The sequence below is a fragment of the Vipera berus genome (assembly GCF_964194415.1).
Source record: "Vipera berus genome assembly, chromosome: 2".
Taxonomy (NCBI): domain Eukaryota; kingdom Metazoa; phylum Chordata; class Lepidosauria; order Squamata; family Viperidae; genus Vipera; species Vipera berus.
The window spans coordinates 163,300,019-163,318,663 of NC_138203.1; the positions used below are offsets into that span (position 1 = coordinate 163,300,019).

The following is an 18,645-nucleotide window of genomic DNA, read 5'->3' on the forward strand; positions in this document are numbered from 1 at the left end:
TACTTACCTTTAAAGCCCTACATGGCCTAGGCCCGGGATATTTGCAGGACTGTCTGCTGCCGGGAACGACTTCCCATCGCCCAGTGAGCTCACACAGAGAGGGCCTCCTCAGGGTGCCGTCAGCTAGACAATGTCAGCTGGCGACCCCCAGGGGGAGGGCCTTCTCTGTGGGAGCGCCAGCCCTGTGGAACCAACTCCCCCTTGAGCTCCAGATGGCCCTGGATCTCCGATCCTTTCGCCGCGGCCTTAAAACATTCCTTTTTCATCAGGCTGACCTGGACTGACGACAGGGTTTTTTAAAATGTTTTTTAAATTTTTAATTATTTAGTTTAACTTATTTATTGGGGCTGTTTATTTAATTTCTTTTAACTTTTGTATTGTTGTTTTTATTGTTGTTAGCTGCCCTGAGTCCTTCGGGAGGTAGAGTGGCATATAAGTCCCCAAAATAAATAAATAAATAGGATATCTGAGGCAAGGGTGGAGATGGACCCTATGAAGGACAAAGCCATTCTGGAATGGCTGGAATGGCCAGACTCGTTGCCAATTACAAAGCTTTTGGGGGTTTGCCAACTTTTACCAACAGTTTATCCCGTCCTTTGCCACAATAGCCTTGCCCCTTACAGACCTCCTGCGCACGCGGCAAGCAGTGATAAAGCCTCGTCCTGAGCAGACACTGGCATGGTCTATGGCGTGCCAACAGTCCTTTGAGGCTTTGAAGGCCTGTTTGCCAGAGAACCCGTTCTACTTCACCCGGATCCTGAACTGCCGTTTGTGGTGCAGGTGGACACCAGCGACGTTGCGGTGGGAGCCGTCCTTCTCCAACAAAACAGTCACAGCTCCCTGCAACCTTGTGCCTATACTTCCAGGAAGCTGACGAACACCAAATTTGCTTGGGCTATCTGGGAGAAAGAGGCCTTTGCCGTACGCTGGGCGCTCGAGACGTGGCAACATCTCCTAGAGGGGGCCAGGACCCCGTTTGAGGTGTGGACCAGCCATAAAAATCTGGAGGTGCTACAAACGCCACAATGTCTGTCCCCAAAACATATCAGATGGGTTCAATATTTTCGGCACTTCTGTTTTACTCTAAAATATGTGCCGGGGGGAAAGAACTTCCTGGCTGATGCCCTCTCACAACAGCCACAATACGAAAGTAAGAGGGAGGAGGTGGTGCAAGCGATTATGCCCCCTTGCCAACAAGAAGTAGCAGGAGCAGTATCTCGCATTGTATCGGGGGATTTGAATATGACTTACAGAAAGCACTCCAGGATGATACCTGGTTGAAAGACCATCCAAACATTTTGATGAGACGGGATGGTCTAGCCTGGCATGGGGATAATTCCTAGGACCTTTCAAAATAACACGGGTCATCAACCCTGTAACGTTACGGTTTCGGTTGCCGAGATATCTGGCAAAAATACATCTGGTCTTTCACAGCAGTCTGCTGAAGCCAGTCGGGGTACCATTCCGTGAACCGGGGGGTCCAGGACCCGTGCGGAGCGATCACTTCGAGGTCCAGGAAATCCTCGACTCCCAGGTTTGGAGGGAGAGGTCACAATATCTCATATTGTGGAAGGGGTATCCCATGATGTTCCTGTTGGAGACTTGTGATTGCTTTCATCAAAAGGACGTGTATTGACACTCAGCCTCACGGGCTTTTTCTCTTTCACCTTAAAGAGATGAAAGGTGAGCTGCTGATCCCCTGCACTCACCTTCATCACTGGAAGACTTATCTGATTGCTCATCTGCAGGACATTTTCAGTGTAATCAGTCAAAGTCATATGTGAGTCGCCTCCAGTTGTAGCCAGGAATCCTAAAATAATTTCAGTCACCGAGAGTGCATCACAGATGTCCGTGTACGACACCAAGTCCCCTCTGATCATGCCCATTTTAGAAGTTGAAAGACAGCTCTGTAATAGAAGGAGAGAAGATCAACTGGTGTATTATTCCTGAAACATTTTTCTATCGAAAAAAGGCACTTATGCCATCTGACACCTCTTCAGGGCATGCAAGCAACGTAAAACTGCAGACATATTTGAGCAAGCCGCTGCTTTCACCATTGCTCAACTTCTATACCAGGTTTTTTTCTACTAAGTAATAACTAAGACTCCCAAGATAAATACAATAGATAAAATTACTTCAACTGAACAGTAAACACACACCTTCCTATAAGCAAAGCGTATTGAGCACCCCATAGCTTACAAATCAAGTAAATAAGCACAAAATGGAACGATAGCGAGATTTGCTTGTCTTTTTCTCTTTTCAAAAACTCACCTGAATTTTCAGCTTTGTCTTGATATTGCTGAACAGATGCTCATAATTTTGGTCATATCTGTGTATCAGTGTGGGTATGCCCTATTAAGAAAGGGAACAAAGCAAATGCTTCGTCAACAGTTCTTCCTAAGAGTATCTTCTGGACTAGCAGCTTGGATCTCACAGGCTCCGGAACACTAACTAGTTGCCTCACATTTCTATGGTGCATCCTGACAGTCCCCATATGTCATTTATTATAAAGGACAATCTTTTATTTCAGACAGCTGTCCTTTAGATTTATGTATTTGTTTTCTTGGTTTTGCTCTTGAATTTTCTTCTGTAAAGCAAAATTATACACATATACAATTGTCTTTTTTTAATCCTGATATTCCTCTTTCAGATTTGCCCCTTTCGGGTTTGTCCTTTATTTTTTTCCAAGAAAATATGATCATGGTACACATACCTGCAATGTGATCTTGGGCTTCCCTTGTAGGAATCTACTGACAACTTGCTGTTCAATTTTTTCCAGATCAAATTCCTGCAGGGCCTCTCCTCCTTTCTGCACGCTATACTGGCAGTTGGACAGGATGACTGGGATCAAATCCTTTTCTACTTCGTAACTGATCATGTGCAGATCGGCCACTTCAGCAGGACTGACAGAGTATCTGTTGAGAAGAAAGAAGGAAAAGAAGAGAAAACCAACTGTGCTGTTTATTCAGCAGCATCTGTCAGCTGCAGGAAGAACAGAGAACTGCATACCTATTGGCGTCCGTTGAATCATTTGCTATGGTGTTGACGAAATCGTTGTGCAACTGAATGAGGTAGCTGACCAATGATGTGGCACAAAGGCCTAGACCTCTCCGACGAGGCAAAAGGATTTCAAATGGATCTTTCACAGTGCGGTCCGTACTGCAATAATCTTTAGGAAGCTTAATTTGACCTGCAGGTGAGAAGGAAACCAGAAAATTTTGGAAGCCAGAGACATCTTGCTGTTGAATACTCCCCTTTGTTTTTGAATCACTTCTGACTTACATAATGATTTATTGCCATCACATGTGCCCCCCCCTCAGATATTGCTGATGTACAATTCCTTCAGCCCCCCACCCTCATCCCTAGCTGCAGGGCCAATGATCAAGGATGCATGAGGTCAGCAAATTTTAGAGAGCTACAGTCTGTAGGCCAGTTGAAGATAATAAAACATGCCTTTTTTCTTTTGGTAGTATCAAGGAATCCCTTATTGTTGATCTGACTGATAAAGTAAGCTCAAGTCTCACCATTTGTTTCTATGGATAATCTGAGCTTGTTCCACACATCCAGAAATTTTTCAACTCTGCTTTTCATTAGTAATCTGACACCTCCTAGAGAATGCAAGAAACAGAGTAAAAACAGATGGGATATTGCCAAAATGTGATGCTTTCTGATTTAAAAAAATGAGATAATAAAAAGAACTCTGCTGCAGCAGGCTAAGATCTATCCAGCACAAGATACCACACCATTTCGTATGGCTGACAACCCCAATGACCCTAGTAGCTCTGGGGCATTTAACTCAAAGATTTAATTTATTCTTAGGCATGATCTACTGGTAGCTTTCAATTTATGATCACCATTGGGACCAGAATCTTGGTCGCTGAACAAAGTGGTCATTAAACAAGACGCCCACACGACCCCCAATGACTGCAATCCCAGCTCTCCCAGTTGCGGCCATTAAGCAACTGTAAACGTTGTTAAGCGGACAGAGTGCTAGACCTGCCTGCTGAAGGAAGGCCAGCAATTTCCCTCCATGAGTGGAAGGGAACTCTTGTAGCAACTTGCAGAAACAAAGTGTGGATCTTCAGGATCCAACCTTCATTTATACAGGCTGCCACAGGATTCTTTCTACCACCACCTCTGTGCAGAAAGAACCTCTGGTGGACCACAGAAACGAAGCTTGGATCCTGAAGATCAAGCTTCATTTCTGCAGTCTGCTGGAGGAATTCACCTTCCCTCCATATGCAGAAGATAAGTGCTCTGGCTGGCTGCAGGAACAGAACTAGGATCTTTGGGATCTGAGCTTCATTTCTCCATCCCACCGGAGTTTGGGCTGCCTCTGTGTGCAAAGGGGAATTCGTTTGAGGGGCTGCAGAAATGGGGCTCAGATCTTTGCACAGAGATCTTCTTCAAGGAGCTACAAAAGCAGACTCAGACCTCTTGAGATCTGACCTCTGTTTCTGCAGCCCTTCAGAAGACTTCCCCTCTCTTCCATGCAGGGAAGAGAACTCCTCCAAAGAGCTGCATAAGTGGAGGTCCAGACCTTCAGGATCTGTGCTCCAGTTTTGCAGCCCAACGGAGGAGTTCCTTTCCTCTCTCAGCAGGCAGCCCTTTTTGCTCTCATTAAATAACTAATCCTAAGTGGAGGACTGCTAAATGGAGAGGAGGGATTTATGTACCTGGTTCCCACATTGAATGAGAATTTACAAAATACTAGTTTTGTCTGAACTAGGTTGCATCAGTCCTGATGATGTACTGTCACAGAACAAGGAAATGAAGAAAAGGCCAATTTACATGATTTGTGCCAGTAATCAAGTTGATAAAAAATATGGGGCATCATTGGCCCAAAAGCCAGACTGTTTCCTTCCTACATCCTCAGAAGGCCAGCTGGGGTCAACAGGGAGGCTTCTGGCAGGGGAAGCCCTTTTTGTGAACTCAGCTCCTGGATGCCCTCAAGAGCTGCCTTCCATACAGAAGGAAGAAGGGATTGCTTATATCTGTGTCACAGCATCCCTTTCCTGCACACAGGAGGAAGCTCAGAGCAACTGTGATCGATCCCATTTTCCTTTCCTTTCCTTATCGAGGTTTGCAATGCTTGCTAAGCACAGACTTTGCACAGATTAATACTCTCCAATCAGCTAAACACCTTTATTTACTAAATATGTTTGGTACTAAGTAAATACTTTAATGCTCTTATACTTTGCTGTCTAACCAGAGAGCAAGGGAGAATCTTACCTGAGGAAAAACTGCTGAGAAAATCTTCAATTGTGCGATGCTCAATTTCTGAGATGTTCTGAAATCTCTTGACCAAGTCTTTCTGCAGAGCAAGAATTTCTGGCAGAAATTTCACCTGCCTCAATTCAGCTTCCTAAAGGCAGGAAAGGTCAAATCAGAAAGTAGAAGCCAAGTCTTTAGGAATTAATACAAGTTAACTATCAAGAAAGAATACCATACATACTTTATACATTTAGTCTGTATAAGTTTAATTTATGTACACAGACATATAGATACATAAAATCTGGTTTTCTCAAAGGTGGGACATGTGCTCCTGGTTTTGCACATGGATAACGTTAACAGATCAACTATAAATCAACGTTAATAGATATTCACTTTCTGTTCTGAAAAATCCTGAAATTTGTCCATGAAGTTGGGAAAGTAATATTGTTGACAATTTAGAAAGGTGTGTGATAATAAGTTGCTACTGCATCATCAACAAATGTAGTATTTCAGACACGAACTTGTTCCCTCTTACACTTCATTAAAACAAATAATGTGTCAGAATCCATTTATATCACATTCATAAACGTATGTTTAAAATATTGTGCCTCCCTGGATTCTGCTATTTCTCTGAGGGGGAGAGGTGAAGATGTTTATTCAGCCTGGCCAGAGGCTGCATTCCAAGACAGGGAAAACCCTTTTGATCTTAGAACAACAAAGGAGGGGAAGGGAGGGGGGATCTGGTTTATATCTCCATTTGAATCGGAAAAGGAAGGAGGAAATAATAATAAAGACAGGGAAGTTCCTTCTTTCACATGAAAGGGTGAAGTTTAATTGATGTGGTTCTGACCAAATGGGGTTGAGGGGAGGGGGTTGAACTGGGAACTCTTTATAAAGTTTCAAATTGTAACACAATGCCAGATCCTGTCTTGTATTTCCACAACCGATCACATCCTAGTAAAACCTCCTTTTGGACAAGCCCTGGCTCCAAGAGTTCTTTATTTTCCTAAGATGTGGATTGGGGTGGGTCCTGACATAATGATTGTTCCTCTTTCTATACTTGTTCTGCCTTCGGGAAAGCAATCAACTGGCAACCCAGTCCCCAATACTTGCTTTTAGATTGTAAATTCTTTTTAGCCAGAAGATGCACTTTGCACTTTAATGTTATTGAGAACAAGTGAATTTAAAACCTTTTGAACATAAAACATCAGGGTTGGAAAGAAATTTAGATGACCTCTAGTCCAACCTCCTGTTTGAGCAACTCTGCATGGGTTTGGACACCATTTAGATGGGCACTGGAGAATGTGCAACGTTTGTGAATAAATCTCTTGAGCTAAAGTTAGTTTTTACATTGATTTAACCTTAATAATGCAATATTATTTGTGATGACGATGCCACTCTCAGGAAAGAGTGGCCTAATAAGACATTTCCTTTCTTTCTTTCAACTAAAAGGTAGTAGCCAATATTGTTGATTTTTTTCCAACTGTTTGCCTCATGCACACAACAGAGATTCACATGCAGTTAACATGACATTTTTTTTCTCTTAATCAAAAATAAGACAATAATTTCTCCCACCACCACATCCAGTTAAGAGAAGTGATTCTGTGATTTAGTTTATTCCTGCCTGTTCCCGCTACAAGGATATAAAGCAGCTGATTTCTGTGGATTAAGTACTTGATCAAAAGGATGATCCAGAAAGCAGCTGGATTAGCAAGTAAATGATCAAACCACCATGTATTTCTCCCATCATTGAGTTTTAATATTAATTTCACATGTGCAAGCATAAATTTTAAAAAAGCTAGCCTGATCTAAATCTGACAGGACTCAGCACCTTCAAAGTTTAGAACAGATATGGGTCTCTGGATGACAGCGCTATAGAAACACCAGCACAGAGGTCTTATATCGCAGCTGTGATGTTAATATTTCAGAGTTTCTGCATGGTTTGATGTAGCTCGGCTTATGACAAGCAGCTGACAAAAGAATTTCTGCTCCTAGATCAAAGTGGTTACATTAATAACACTAAAACAAAAAGAAACGGTAGACACAAGTTTTTGTGTTGGACAATTAATTAGGACAAGTGGCTGACAACTAGATTCCAGCGATGCGTATTTTCTGTTTCACAGATCCCATGTCCTGACCACTGGTAATTGACATGCTCACCTTTTGCAAAAATTTCTGCAAGATGGGCACAGTATCCTTGCCACCTTTCAGTTGGACAATGTGAGCCAGATGCTCGACTGAGATCCTCTTCTTGCAACTCCATATCCGAGAGGAGTGTATTGTGTTGTCCTTAGGAAGATGGGATAGGAAGACTGTAGGGTCCCCGTAAATAATTTTCACTACAGGGTTGGAAGAAAGTCTTTCATCTTCACTGATTTGTTTATTCAAGTCCAGAAGTGCTTTATCCAAAAGCTGCTTAGAAAACATGGCATGTTGAGTGACAGGCATCATAAAAACAGAATGCATAAAAACAACTTTTTTAAAGCAATGTCAGAATTATAGAATTCACCCAGGAATCTGTAATGATAACTTCAGTGACTGACCTTGGTAACTTTCTTAATTCAAATATCCTGAGCTTTCTAAAGCTGAATGATAATTTCTTAAAAGCTGTAGTTCAACACTGTGGTTCTGAAATGTGTCTCGTAGGTCTCTACTCTGAATAAGAGCTACATAAAAGGTCAGCTTTTGCCAAATTCTGGATCGAGCTAAAAAACTAAAACCATGGTAAGGTACAAAAGGTGTCTCAATATCTGGTGAACGTAGTTTGGGGCTGCTTTCCAAAGAGATTGTAAAGTTTGGTCGGCAGGAAGAGGATTAAAAAACCTCCTCCACTGCATAGAGAGTACTCTGTAGATATATAGAGTATATATGTAGCTATGTACATAGTTGCTTTAGTATAGAAAAATTCTGTCCATAGGTGAAGAATAAAGGAAACAATTGAGGATTAACTCCATGTGTTGTTCCTGGGAGTCTGACACATTATATTCCTTGTCTGTTGTGATCTGGAACACAGCTCTATACAATTATTCAGAGCTCACCCCAAGCATTATAGTTATCATGGGGATGCCGAGTTTGCCTCTACGCAAGGCTGTATATATATTCATTTCTTAAGTATAGAATTGGGGGAAAGTTAAAATGGAGGATATGCCAGCTCTCTCTCTTTTTGGCATGAAGTATACTCAAAACTAATCAACAAAAACTCACAAGCGTACTTAATTAATTAAACAGAACTAATTAATACCTTGCTTATTTCAAATCATTGAGGAAGATAGCAGCAATTTCTTGTTTTCTAGCAATTGATGTTACATACTGGTAATGTAACACATGACAGAGCCCCAACTAATAGCTTTATATAACATTAATATGATGTATAGACTCAAGATAGTATTGCCAAGCTGACTTTGTGTCTACAGCACAGAAAAAGAACACATACTGTTTTTCTTATGTCTAACCCACCTTTTGCCCAGTGTCACTCTTTATACGCTATAAAGCATATAAAACCTACTTTAATTTAAAATTCAGCCTGGCTTGTTAACAGCATGCTAGAAATCCTTTCTAAAATTAGTGAATATCATTGCCTACAATTGTTTAGCTCAATTAGCTGTCACATTTCTCACTTATTCAGATATACACATACACAGGTATATATAGAGAGGAGAGAGAGAGATTCATAATAATTCATAGTTTTATATCTATTATTTGTCTTGACTAACAAATGTATTATTTGGAAGCATTTCCTCCCCTTTTTTCACCTTTAGTTCAGGTAGAATAATGGTGCGTGCAACACTTTCTTCCCAATTGTTTCTATACCGCTTCGTGGAAAGGTGCTCGTCAAAATGTACTGGCCCTGCAAAAGATTTATTGCGTTTATTTGGCCCCCAACCAACCAGTTATTTTGCTTCTTTGACTCAGAAGAAAAACTCCAAGATTTTCTAGAGGGGAGTATCTCAATTCCTGAAATAAAATAAACCTGTTTTCTTCCTTATATTGCTATTGTGACAAGAGAATAGTAGAAAGAGTCCTGTATGGCCAACATATTCTTTCCACACTGAAACACTTCAACGTACAGTTGAATTACAGATACAGAAGTGATTTCTCTAAACGTATACAAGAAACCACATGAAATTCAGTGGGCTCAAGATTTAAAACAAGCAATGCAAGTTATTGGGTTGTAAAAAATATGTACGCAGAAAATATTGGTGGGTGAGTTTTACACACCATTATTTTTTCTCCTTCTTAATGTTTATTATCACAACAATTATCATGCAGTATTATGCAGGTTAATGAGGAAATATCATCAAAGACTTTTTAGACACACTTGTTATCTAACACGTTTAAATTTCTTAATGATATGAGTGTGACTATGAAATGAGACGAAAAGTCAAGTATGCCAATCACCCACTGACAGTGATTTCTTATGGGTATAATATTTAATCACTCTTGATCACTGGTCCTCCCACTTCCTTTAAAGCAGGGGTCTTCAAAGTTGGCCCATACTCCCTGGCTGAATTCTGGGAGTATAAGTCCACAAGTCATAAAAGGGCCAAGTTTGAAGACCCCTGCTTTAAAGCATATTATTAAACCTTGTGCTACGATCTTATGTCTTGAAATGTAAGCAATATTTAGCAAGCTGCTCTCCTTACATTGTCCTGCATGTTGGTCCTTGGAAAGGCTACACAGAATGAGATGGATGACATTGGTGGTTTCATCAGCACTCTTCCCAAGAATATTCATCAGCTGTTCTAAGTCTTTATTAATATGCAGCAGCAAGAAGTTTACTGGATCCTGAACCTGTGGCTTTATGATCTGCAAGACAGACTGAAACAACAGAACCGACTATTCAGAATTCTTGTCTACATGACTTGTGAATGATCATTTAATCGCAAAGGTAGGTACTTAAGCAAATATTTTAAATATATCTAACTTACAAATAAATGAATGCAACACTATTATATGAGGGGAGCCCACAATTCTCTTGACTTTAATTTTCTGCTACCACAATCAAGCACTACTCTTTCAATTTATTGATTTTTTAAGATTTCTATTCCATCTTTCCACAGCTCAAACTGGCATAAAACAGGGCCGCTCCTTCCATTTTTCCTGTAATAACAACCCCCAAAAGTAAGTTGGAATGATAATCACCCAGCAAATTCTATGGCTGAAGATAGATTTAAGTTTGAGTTTTCCAAGTGCCAGTCCAACATCTTGGTTCTCTGACTTGCATTCTTGGCAAAGAGTGTGCAACCTGAGATGTTTTTGTTTTTGATGCTAGTGCTCATTGCCCATAGAAGCATTACTGATATTTTGGGGAACACATTGAAACTAATCTGTATTTTAGAATTGAGTGAAAAACATAATTTTGAACATGCTACATGATTACATTTTTCACTTGAGTTCTGAAATGCAAATTATTTTCAATGTGTTATTAAAAATATCAATAATATTTCTCTATGGGCAATGAGCACTCACATCAAAAACAAAAATACCCCAGACATTTCAGGTTGCATACTTTTTGCCAAGAATGCAAGTCAGAGAATAGCTAACTACAGATTTGATTAAACAAATCATATTTGCAGCTAATTCTAGTGTAAGGTGGACATACGCAGGCCACTTTTGAAAACAGGATGGGTGTGAAAGAAGTGAAGCCAAGTATCTGAGGGAAAGGAAATTATAGAACTTCATCCAGAGTAGTGATTTTCAAACCTGGCAACTTTAAGCATGCTGGATGGGTGTACACATCTTAAAAGTTGCCAAGTTTGAAAAACTCTGCTCTAGAAGATCATGGTCTCCACTCTGCTTCCTGGCAACTTTGAAGCATGCATGGAACGGTGGCAGGACCCAGGGCATCTTATGCTCCATGATCATTAAACACAGAATTGTAGTTATGCTGCTTTAATGAAATCCTTATTTTATAATTAGTACTATATTACTATAACGTGGCTACTATTATGGCCTTGTATTCTTAGCATCTGTAATTATTTCTTTTCATAATACTGAAAAAACCTGTTTTTTTAAAGTAATTCCATTTTAGATAAGTCATCGTCTGTTTGTGTATACTGCATTTCAGAAAAAAGCAGGTAAGTTGCAATTTCTGTGCAAAACAAATACCTGGGCATCATTTGAGGCTCCCAGAAGCAATGTCAAATGAGTAAGCAAGCGAATCAGAATTAGGGCAGCTGGAGACAACTCCCTCTCTGGTGTGATCACTGGGTCCCTTTTCCTAGGATCTCCAAGTATGTGGCCTGTTTGTGTCCTGTCCTGAATATTGCTGCAAAGATATCACACAGGGAAATTTGCACATTTTCCTATTACTTTGTAATGATTTCCAGATAATGAGAATTATAAAAAAGTATTTATCATCCAAAATTGGGTAGATATAGGTAGTCCTTAACTTACCACCATTCATTTAGTGATTGTTTGAAGTTGACCATTTTTCACACTTACGACCATTACAGCATCCCCAGGGTTACATTCAGTGGTGGGATTCAGCCAGTTCGCACTGGTTCAGTAGAACCGGTGGCTAAATTTTGTTGAGTTCAGAGAACCGGCTGAACCCATGCTGCTTCTGGAAGTCCGTTCTAGACCTCAGAGGCCTGGAGGAGGTCTCCCAGGCGTAGAAAGGCCCACCGGAAGTGCGTGGATGTCACTTCTGGAAGTCCGTTCTAGGCTAGGTGGCCTCCCAGGCCTAGAAGGGCCTGCCAGAAGTGCATTGATGTCACTTCCGGAAGTCCATTCTAGGCCTTGGTGGCTTGGAGGAGGCCTCCCAGGCCTAGAACAGCCCACAGGAAGTGCATGGATGTCACTTCCGGAAGTCCATCGTAGGCCTTGGAAGCCCAGGCCTGCATCCATGCAGAGAACCAGATGTTTAGGTATTCGAATCCCACCACTCGTTACATTATCAAAATTAGGACGCTTGGCAACTGGGTTTATATTTATGATGGAAAGTCAAATTCACTTAACAACTTTGTTACCAGCTTAACAACTCTAATGAATCACTTAACTGCGACAAGAAAAGTTGTAAAATGGGGCAAAACTCACTTAACTGTCTTGCTTAACAAGAACTTTGGGCCCAATTGTGGTTCTAAGTGAGGACTAGTGTTGTGGCCCCGCCCCCCGCCCCTGTCCTAACCGAGGAAGAGGACTCTGAGGGTGATGGGGAGGAACTGGCAAGACCTCCTTCTCCAGGACCCTCCCCTCTGGCAAGGCCTCCCTCTCCGCGGCCCTCCTCTCTGGCAAGGCCTCCGTCTTCATCTGAAGGCCGAGAGGAGCATCCTGGGAGTAGCCAGGCTGGGAGCCAAGCTGGGATGGAGCTCGAGCAGCTGCAGCAAATACAGTCTAGTGAAGATGACTCATGGCTAGACCCCCGAGAAAGACGCAGGGCCAAGCGTTTGCAGCAACGTAGGATGAGTAGGAGGGCCAGGGAGTAGCTGAGTCATTGAGCCACACCCCATAAGGTACAAAAGGGGGTGTGGCTGCTCTCAGAACTTTGTGACGAACAATTTAATTCAACACTGCTTCTGGTCACATCTGTCGGATTTCTCTAACTGTGTGAACCCTGGTCTGGATTTTGTGACTATGCTTCTTCATCTCTGATTTCGGTTTGTTTGCCTGGATTTTCTTGGACTTATTTGTTGGCAGTTATCTCATGTCAGCGAACGTTTTAGATAACTAGCTTATTTTTGGCTGACTGTGGGTAGCTTGCTGCCAAGACTTTATCAGACAGCAATTATATGGTGGTATAAAGACTTAACCCTTTTGATTAGTACCTGCTTGTCTGTTTGTACCTTGAGGGTGGGGGAACAGAACAACTATCTTTATATTATGTAATACACAGAAAGACTGTTGTTTCTCTGTATCATATAATGTATGTGGGTATATGCATAATTTATTTATCTTTGTCATATTTATGTAGTGTATATTGGAGGTGGTGACCCTTTGAGAGAGGTATGCAATGAAATTTCATTTTAATGTATGCCGATTAGTGTGCATTCAACATGACAATAAAGTTATTATTCCATTCCGTTCCATTCCATTCTAGCAGCATTTACTTTTTCTAACAAACTGTTGCAAACCAAATTAAATACATTATATGATTGCTGAAGTAATCCTAGCAAGCATCTTAAATAAATATTCTGGTTTTTTTGTTTAGGGTTGGGATGGGTCATGAGGGAATAGAATGGACAGATACAGAGAAATTTCAGGAGAAAGGGCAAACAAAAGAAACTCATTATTAGTCCAGATTATCTTCTGATCTACATGCTAATAGCGTTGAATTCAAATGGAGATGTGACAGGTACCTCGAACAGTGTGAATTCTAAATATTCCAGTTAGAAAGAAAAGCATCCACAATGAGTGGTAAACTAAAGCTTCACATCTCTAGAAAAAATGATTAGCCACTCTTGATGTTAAATAGCAAATCAGGAATTTAATGGAGACTTTTTTCCTTTTGACTCCCCCTTTGGAACACAAGGTAATTTCTTCCAGGACTCAGGAAGAAATTAGGTTCACAGAAATTTCTAGCTGCAGTGAGTATTAGAAAGAATTTGATTTTCTTTAGGGTTTGATTTTCTTTAGTGTGTGCTTAACCCTACTTTCTGTCAAAGTTGATTCTCTCCCAGAAACTAAATTAATAGCTTGGATACACCTACCTGTTCTTAAGTCTCATTTTTTTCTACCTTAACAGCCGCCTAAAGTATTCTTTGTTGTTGTAATTTTAAAACTTTCAGAACTGTTTAAACAGATAGCTTTGATGCCAATTGCAGGGGAACTTGCCTCAGAATGCCTAAGCTTCCCCAAATGTATTACTAGATTATGGGTTTATGCTGACCTTGGGTTTTTCAATTGGCAGAAAAAGAAAAGATTTCCCCTCCCCTTTTGGTTTTGTTCTTATATTCCTGATTCATGGAAAGAAAAAGGGGTGGTAGTACCAAATACCATCTGAAAGCAGTGACTGCTGCATTATCCCAGGTTGGCCTAATTAGTAGAGCAGAAAAAGGCAGAAAGATGGTTGACCAGTCTAGGCAGACATCCTGAAGTATCAAGCATTCAGAAGCATCTAAATGAGATGTTTGAGATACACAGAAGTAATGCACAAGTAGTTGGCTGCTGTAATTATAATTGGGAAGCCTGCAGCCAAATAATATAGATGCAAAAATAGAATTTAGTAGAGGTCCTCAACACTATTTTTGCTGGTACCCTAAAAATGTGATGAAAGCAACAAACTGGGGAGTTAGGCAACAGGATTCAAATGACTAACAAAACTAAAAATGGAACGTTTGGTACTTTGCCTTGCTTTGTGTATACAAAAGAACCCTTTTCTCCTATATGACAGGAAAGCAAGAAGATGGTGATGGTGGTAACGTTTCCCCAGTTACATCCCGTGGCTAAGCACAGAGACAGAAAATAATCTGAAAAATTTGCTGTAAGCAAATAAACTTACAGGGGAAAAAATCTCCATCTTTATCTGAGATTGAACTGAGCAAAATTGTCTCTGAAGAAATCTACAGTCCTGAAGTCTTGCTAATTCACTGCAATGTCACTCAGAAACTGTAAGTGCTATGGAATGGTTGCTTCCACAATAAAACAGAAAAAAAATCAAGTGTCTTAGTGTTGCTTCCCATTTCACATAAGGAAGGCATTTTGGAGGATATAGGAAATACTTTGACTGTTGCTCCTCAAGCAACATACAGAGCACCCACAATTACATTAACAATTAGAACATTTAGTAAACTAGAAAAAGCTAAAATCTTGCAAAAATCACAAAAGAATAATGACAAAATCCCAGAATCGTTTTACATTTTATAGCATTCATTGGCTTTGTATTCCACATTTCTGTCCAAGAAATAAGGCAGCTAAATAGTTAAGAACATTACTCCTAAAATTAATGTTAAATTCATCAACAACAGAAAGTCTGCAGATATGCATGTTGTGGCAGAACAGCACCCCCCACACACACACAAGAAAAGGAAATAGTTTGTGGAATATTAAAAAGGCAGAATATTATATTTTCTCAAAGGATTTAAAGGCAGAAAATCAGGGTGTTTTTCTTAATAGCCCCAGCCAGAAACTTAGAGGCCAGGTCTGTAGAAATGCAGATTTGATAATCTCATTCAGAAAGACTAAGGCCCATTAATGAGCAAATACTATGTACACAAAGCCCATTCAAGAAAGGATCTTTCAAAATCACCTGGAGCAAGATTTGATAGCTAACAACAACAGAGTGATAGGATTAGAACCAGCAACCCCTCACCAAAAATCCAACACAGGACAAAACCATCAGCCACAGTAACAGAGAAGCAGGACCTGACCTTTAGGACATTAATAGGATTAACCCACCACCATCAGAATACCAAAAGGCCACACTGAACCTCAGGTCAAAGTTCATGACCCAGGAACAACGTCAAACAGGAAGCACCTCAAACACAAACGTCCAAGAAGGTATAAAAGCCCACCACTCCCAGCTACATGTGGTCAGCTTTCCCAGAGCCTCATTTCTGTCTGGCTCTGCTCTTCAATAAACTACAACCTTCTTTCTAAAGCAGTCTCCATTTTGTTTATTCCCAGCTTGGACTGGACCCTGAAGATTTTTCTTTCAACAATGTTCTGATTGCCTTAATGCCAAGGGAATGAAAAGCAAATTCAGCTTTGGACAGAAGGCAATTTAGAGAAAGTTCTCCTTTGCCTGCCAGAAAGATGATCCTCTTGACAATGGATGCCAGTGGAGACTGGTTGTAGCAGGAATGAGCAACCTGTGAAGCCGTGTTCCCTTTTACACCTTCCTAATACACCCTGATGAATTTGGCCACCACATGATCCCATTTCTCTGGGAAAAATAGGAGTGATCCTATTCCCATTCTTATCTTTAAAACCCTGGGGGGAGGGACCAAAAGCAGAGCAAAAAAGAATTTTTGCCCTTTCCATTGGCATCACCATATCAGTACAGAATCTTATGCTACTCCTGGAAAGCCAGAAGGCTGAAAAGCATCCCCAGTTCCTCAGCTGTTACTCACCCTGCCTTAGATTGTCTGTCTTTCAATCTCTTAGGGCTTTAAAGAGTAAGGGCAGATCCTCAAACAACTAGAAATGAGATAGAGATAGTCCTCGACTTAATGAGCACAACTGAGCCCAAAATTTCTGCTGCTCAGCGAGACAGTTGTTAAGTGAGTTTTGCCCCATTTTACGATCTTTCTTGCCACAATTGTTAAATGAATCACAGTTCTTCAGTTAGCTGATTTCCAGAAAAGAGAAAGTATGAATTCTCTCAATGAAGTTTTCCATAGACTTTGGAATTGGAGAAGTAAAAGCAAGCCAAGAAAACAGAGGGTAAGCATTTTTCCATAAGGAAAAAAAAATTGAAAGGTAAAGGGTGTTACAGAAGAAAATAAGATGGGGAATAATAATGCAGTAAGTACTCAAGTAGAATACCGTAAATAGATTTTGTTACGAGAATGGATACCTACTACAGGAGAAATAATTCTGATAGCATCCACGGGCATCAGATTTAGTATGCATTCATACAAATGGTACGAAACCAGAACTCAGTCCTGAATGCCCTTCATCATTTTTATAACACTGGGAAAAGCCTTAAGAGTACACTCAAAACTATCCAGATAACGGACTACTGGATTTCAAATGATGAAGAATTCCAAAAATAAAAGTACATTTTCCTGTATCTTATGCAGCAGCTCTCCACAAGAATGCTGACTGGAATTACAAGATGGTGAGGTTTCCCCAAGAACAGAAGCAGGATAGAGTATCAGGTGCATGCATCAATAGGGAATGAAACTCTACCTGGATTGAAAGCATCCAATTTTGGGGTGCATAAGGCAACATGTTCCTCTTGAGAAACTAGTGAGGAGAGTTCAAGAAGAAGATGTATATTGCCAGAACCGCTGCCTGATTTTTGCTCTGAATGGGAAAAATGAACCAGACCTTTCAAAAAGGTTTAATTTTTCTAGTGATTTCCAAGTGCTGGCAGCAATGTGGCAAAACGTTGGAGCTGGAGATGCTTGAGACAAGATGTGAAGACGCCAGAGAAATTCTTGGCCCAGAAGAAGAATGTAGGTGAAAAGGCTACAGCTGCCTTAGGGTCTGCAATTCTTAATTACTGCTCCCAAATGGGGCTCACAAATAGGTGGAGCAACTGCGGCAAGCTTGTTGTAGTCCTTTTACAAGAATCTAATGCAGGACACAAAATACAGTACAGTACAGTACAGTACGATTCTAAAAGGGTTCTCTCTCAGCCTCTGTGTGAGAATCTTCCACCATTTGGAAGACCTCTTGATGACAACTAACAGTTATAGACCCATATTTGAAACTGTTGTAATTGGCTCTTACTATCTGAAAACTCTTTCTATGAAATCTCAGAAATGTTAGCTTGTTTGACAACCACTGACTTCCTTGTGAACTTTGCCTAGCGATAGAAACACTCTCCTTTTTGAACTCAAAACTTCCATATTTGTAGATCAGGGTTGAAATGAGCGGTCCTTGGTGCTCTCTGAGCTTGGTTGTTGTCTTGCAGATGTTACCTAGTTTGAGTACTGAAATATCTGCAAGAACAACCAAGCTCAGAGAACACCAGGAACGCAAAGTTGCATTTATATCTATCCCTTTGCATGCTAGGTTCATCACATTATACTGATGAACTGACTTCAGACCAAAGAGACTAGGAGAGTAGGCATAATAAGATAAAAATTAGCTAGAGCTACTCAGAATGAAAACTGACATTAGGAGTCCGTAGTTGATATTCAAACTAATTTGCCAGGCAGGGAAACTATTTGTATACCCAAAAGATCAGTAAATGCCTCATTTCTTTCATCAGCATTTACAAATAAAATTTTCTCTCAGAATTCTAAGAAATTGAAATTCAAACCTTGCTCTTTGGAACTTTGGAACTGGCCTGTGGTTTTCACCTCCAATTTGAACACCACAATCAACACAACGACTACGATGCATAGGCTGACCACACTGGGAAAATAAGAAAATATTAAAAAAGAGAAAAATAGTTCTTCAGTTTCATTTTAGTCCAATTACCATGTGATTTGAATATCACTTATAAATTATTAATCAAGATAATATTGATGTAATTGGCTGAGAAAATGTTGCCTTAAGAAATGTATAATATTGAGGAAAATTAAGTATTAAGCAAATTATAAATACAAAACAGTGTGTATGTGTATGTATGTAAAAAAGAACACATATTGATCTCCGGGACACAAAATATATTTTGCGCTAAGCTTTCGTTAGCCGTTCCTAACATTGTCAAAGAGTAAGCCAACATCAGAGAGACTTTGTTTTTATAGCCCTTTAACAGTCAATAATTTAGCCATCGAACGTGAGATAGGTCTGTTGGTTTGCTGCCCGCATGTAATTGGATGCGTCACCTCTGGCTCAGCTGCATAGCCCTCATTGCCCTGCTTCCCGCCGCTCGCT

At 40.5% G+C, this 18,645-nt stretch overlaps 1 protein-coding gene across 1 annotated transcript in view; it reads right to left on the reverse strand.

Annotated features, from left to right (window-relative positions):
- The window catches only part of LOC308662851 (E3 ubiquitin-protein ligase RNF213-like), a gene marked incomplete at its 5' end in the record, with an annotated part of 152,986 nt that overhangs the window by 8,520 nt on the left and 125,821 nt on the right, over positions 1-18,645 (reverse strand). Inside the window, 11 exons of the mRNA XM_081318995.1 lie at positions 1,710-1,907; positions 2,272-2,352; positions 2,714-2,915; positions 3,010-3,190; positions 3,525-3,605; positions 5,233-5,365; positions 7,375-7,626; positions 8,967-9,061; positions 9,858-10,032; positions 11,323-11,482; positions 18,086-18,180. Of these exons, the coding sequence (XP_081175121.1) occupies positions 1,710-1,907; positions 2,272-2,352; positions 2,714-2,915; positions 3,010-3,190; positions 3,525-3,605; positions 5,233-5,365; positions 7,375-7,626; positions 8,967-9,061; positions 9,858-10,032; positions 11,323-11,482; positions 18,086-18,180 (1,653 nt within the window). The remainder of the gene's footprint in view (positions 1-1,709; positions 1,908-2,271; positions 2,353-2,713; positions 2,916-3,009; positions 3,191-3,524; positions 3,606-5,232; positions 5,366-7,374; positions 7,627-8,966; positions 9,062-9,857; positions 10,033-11,322; positions 11,483-18,085; positions 18,181-18,645) is intronic.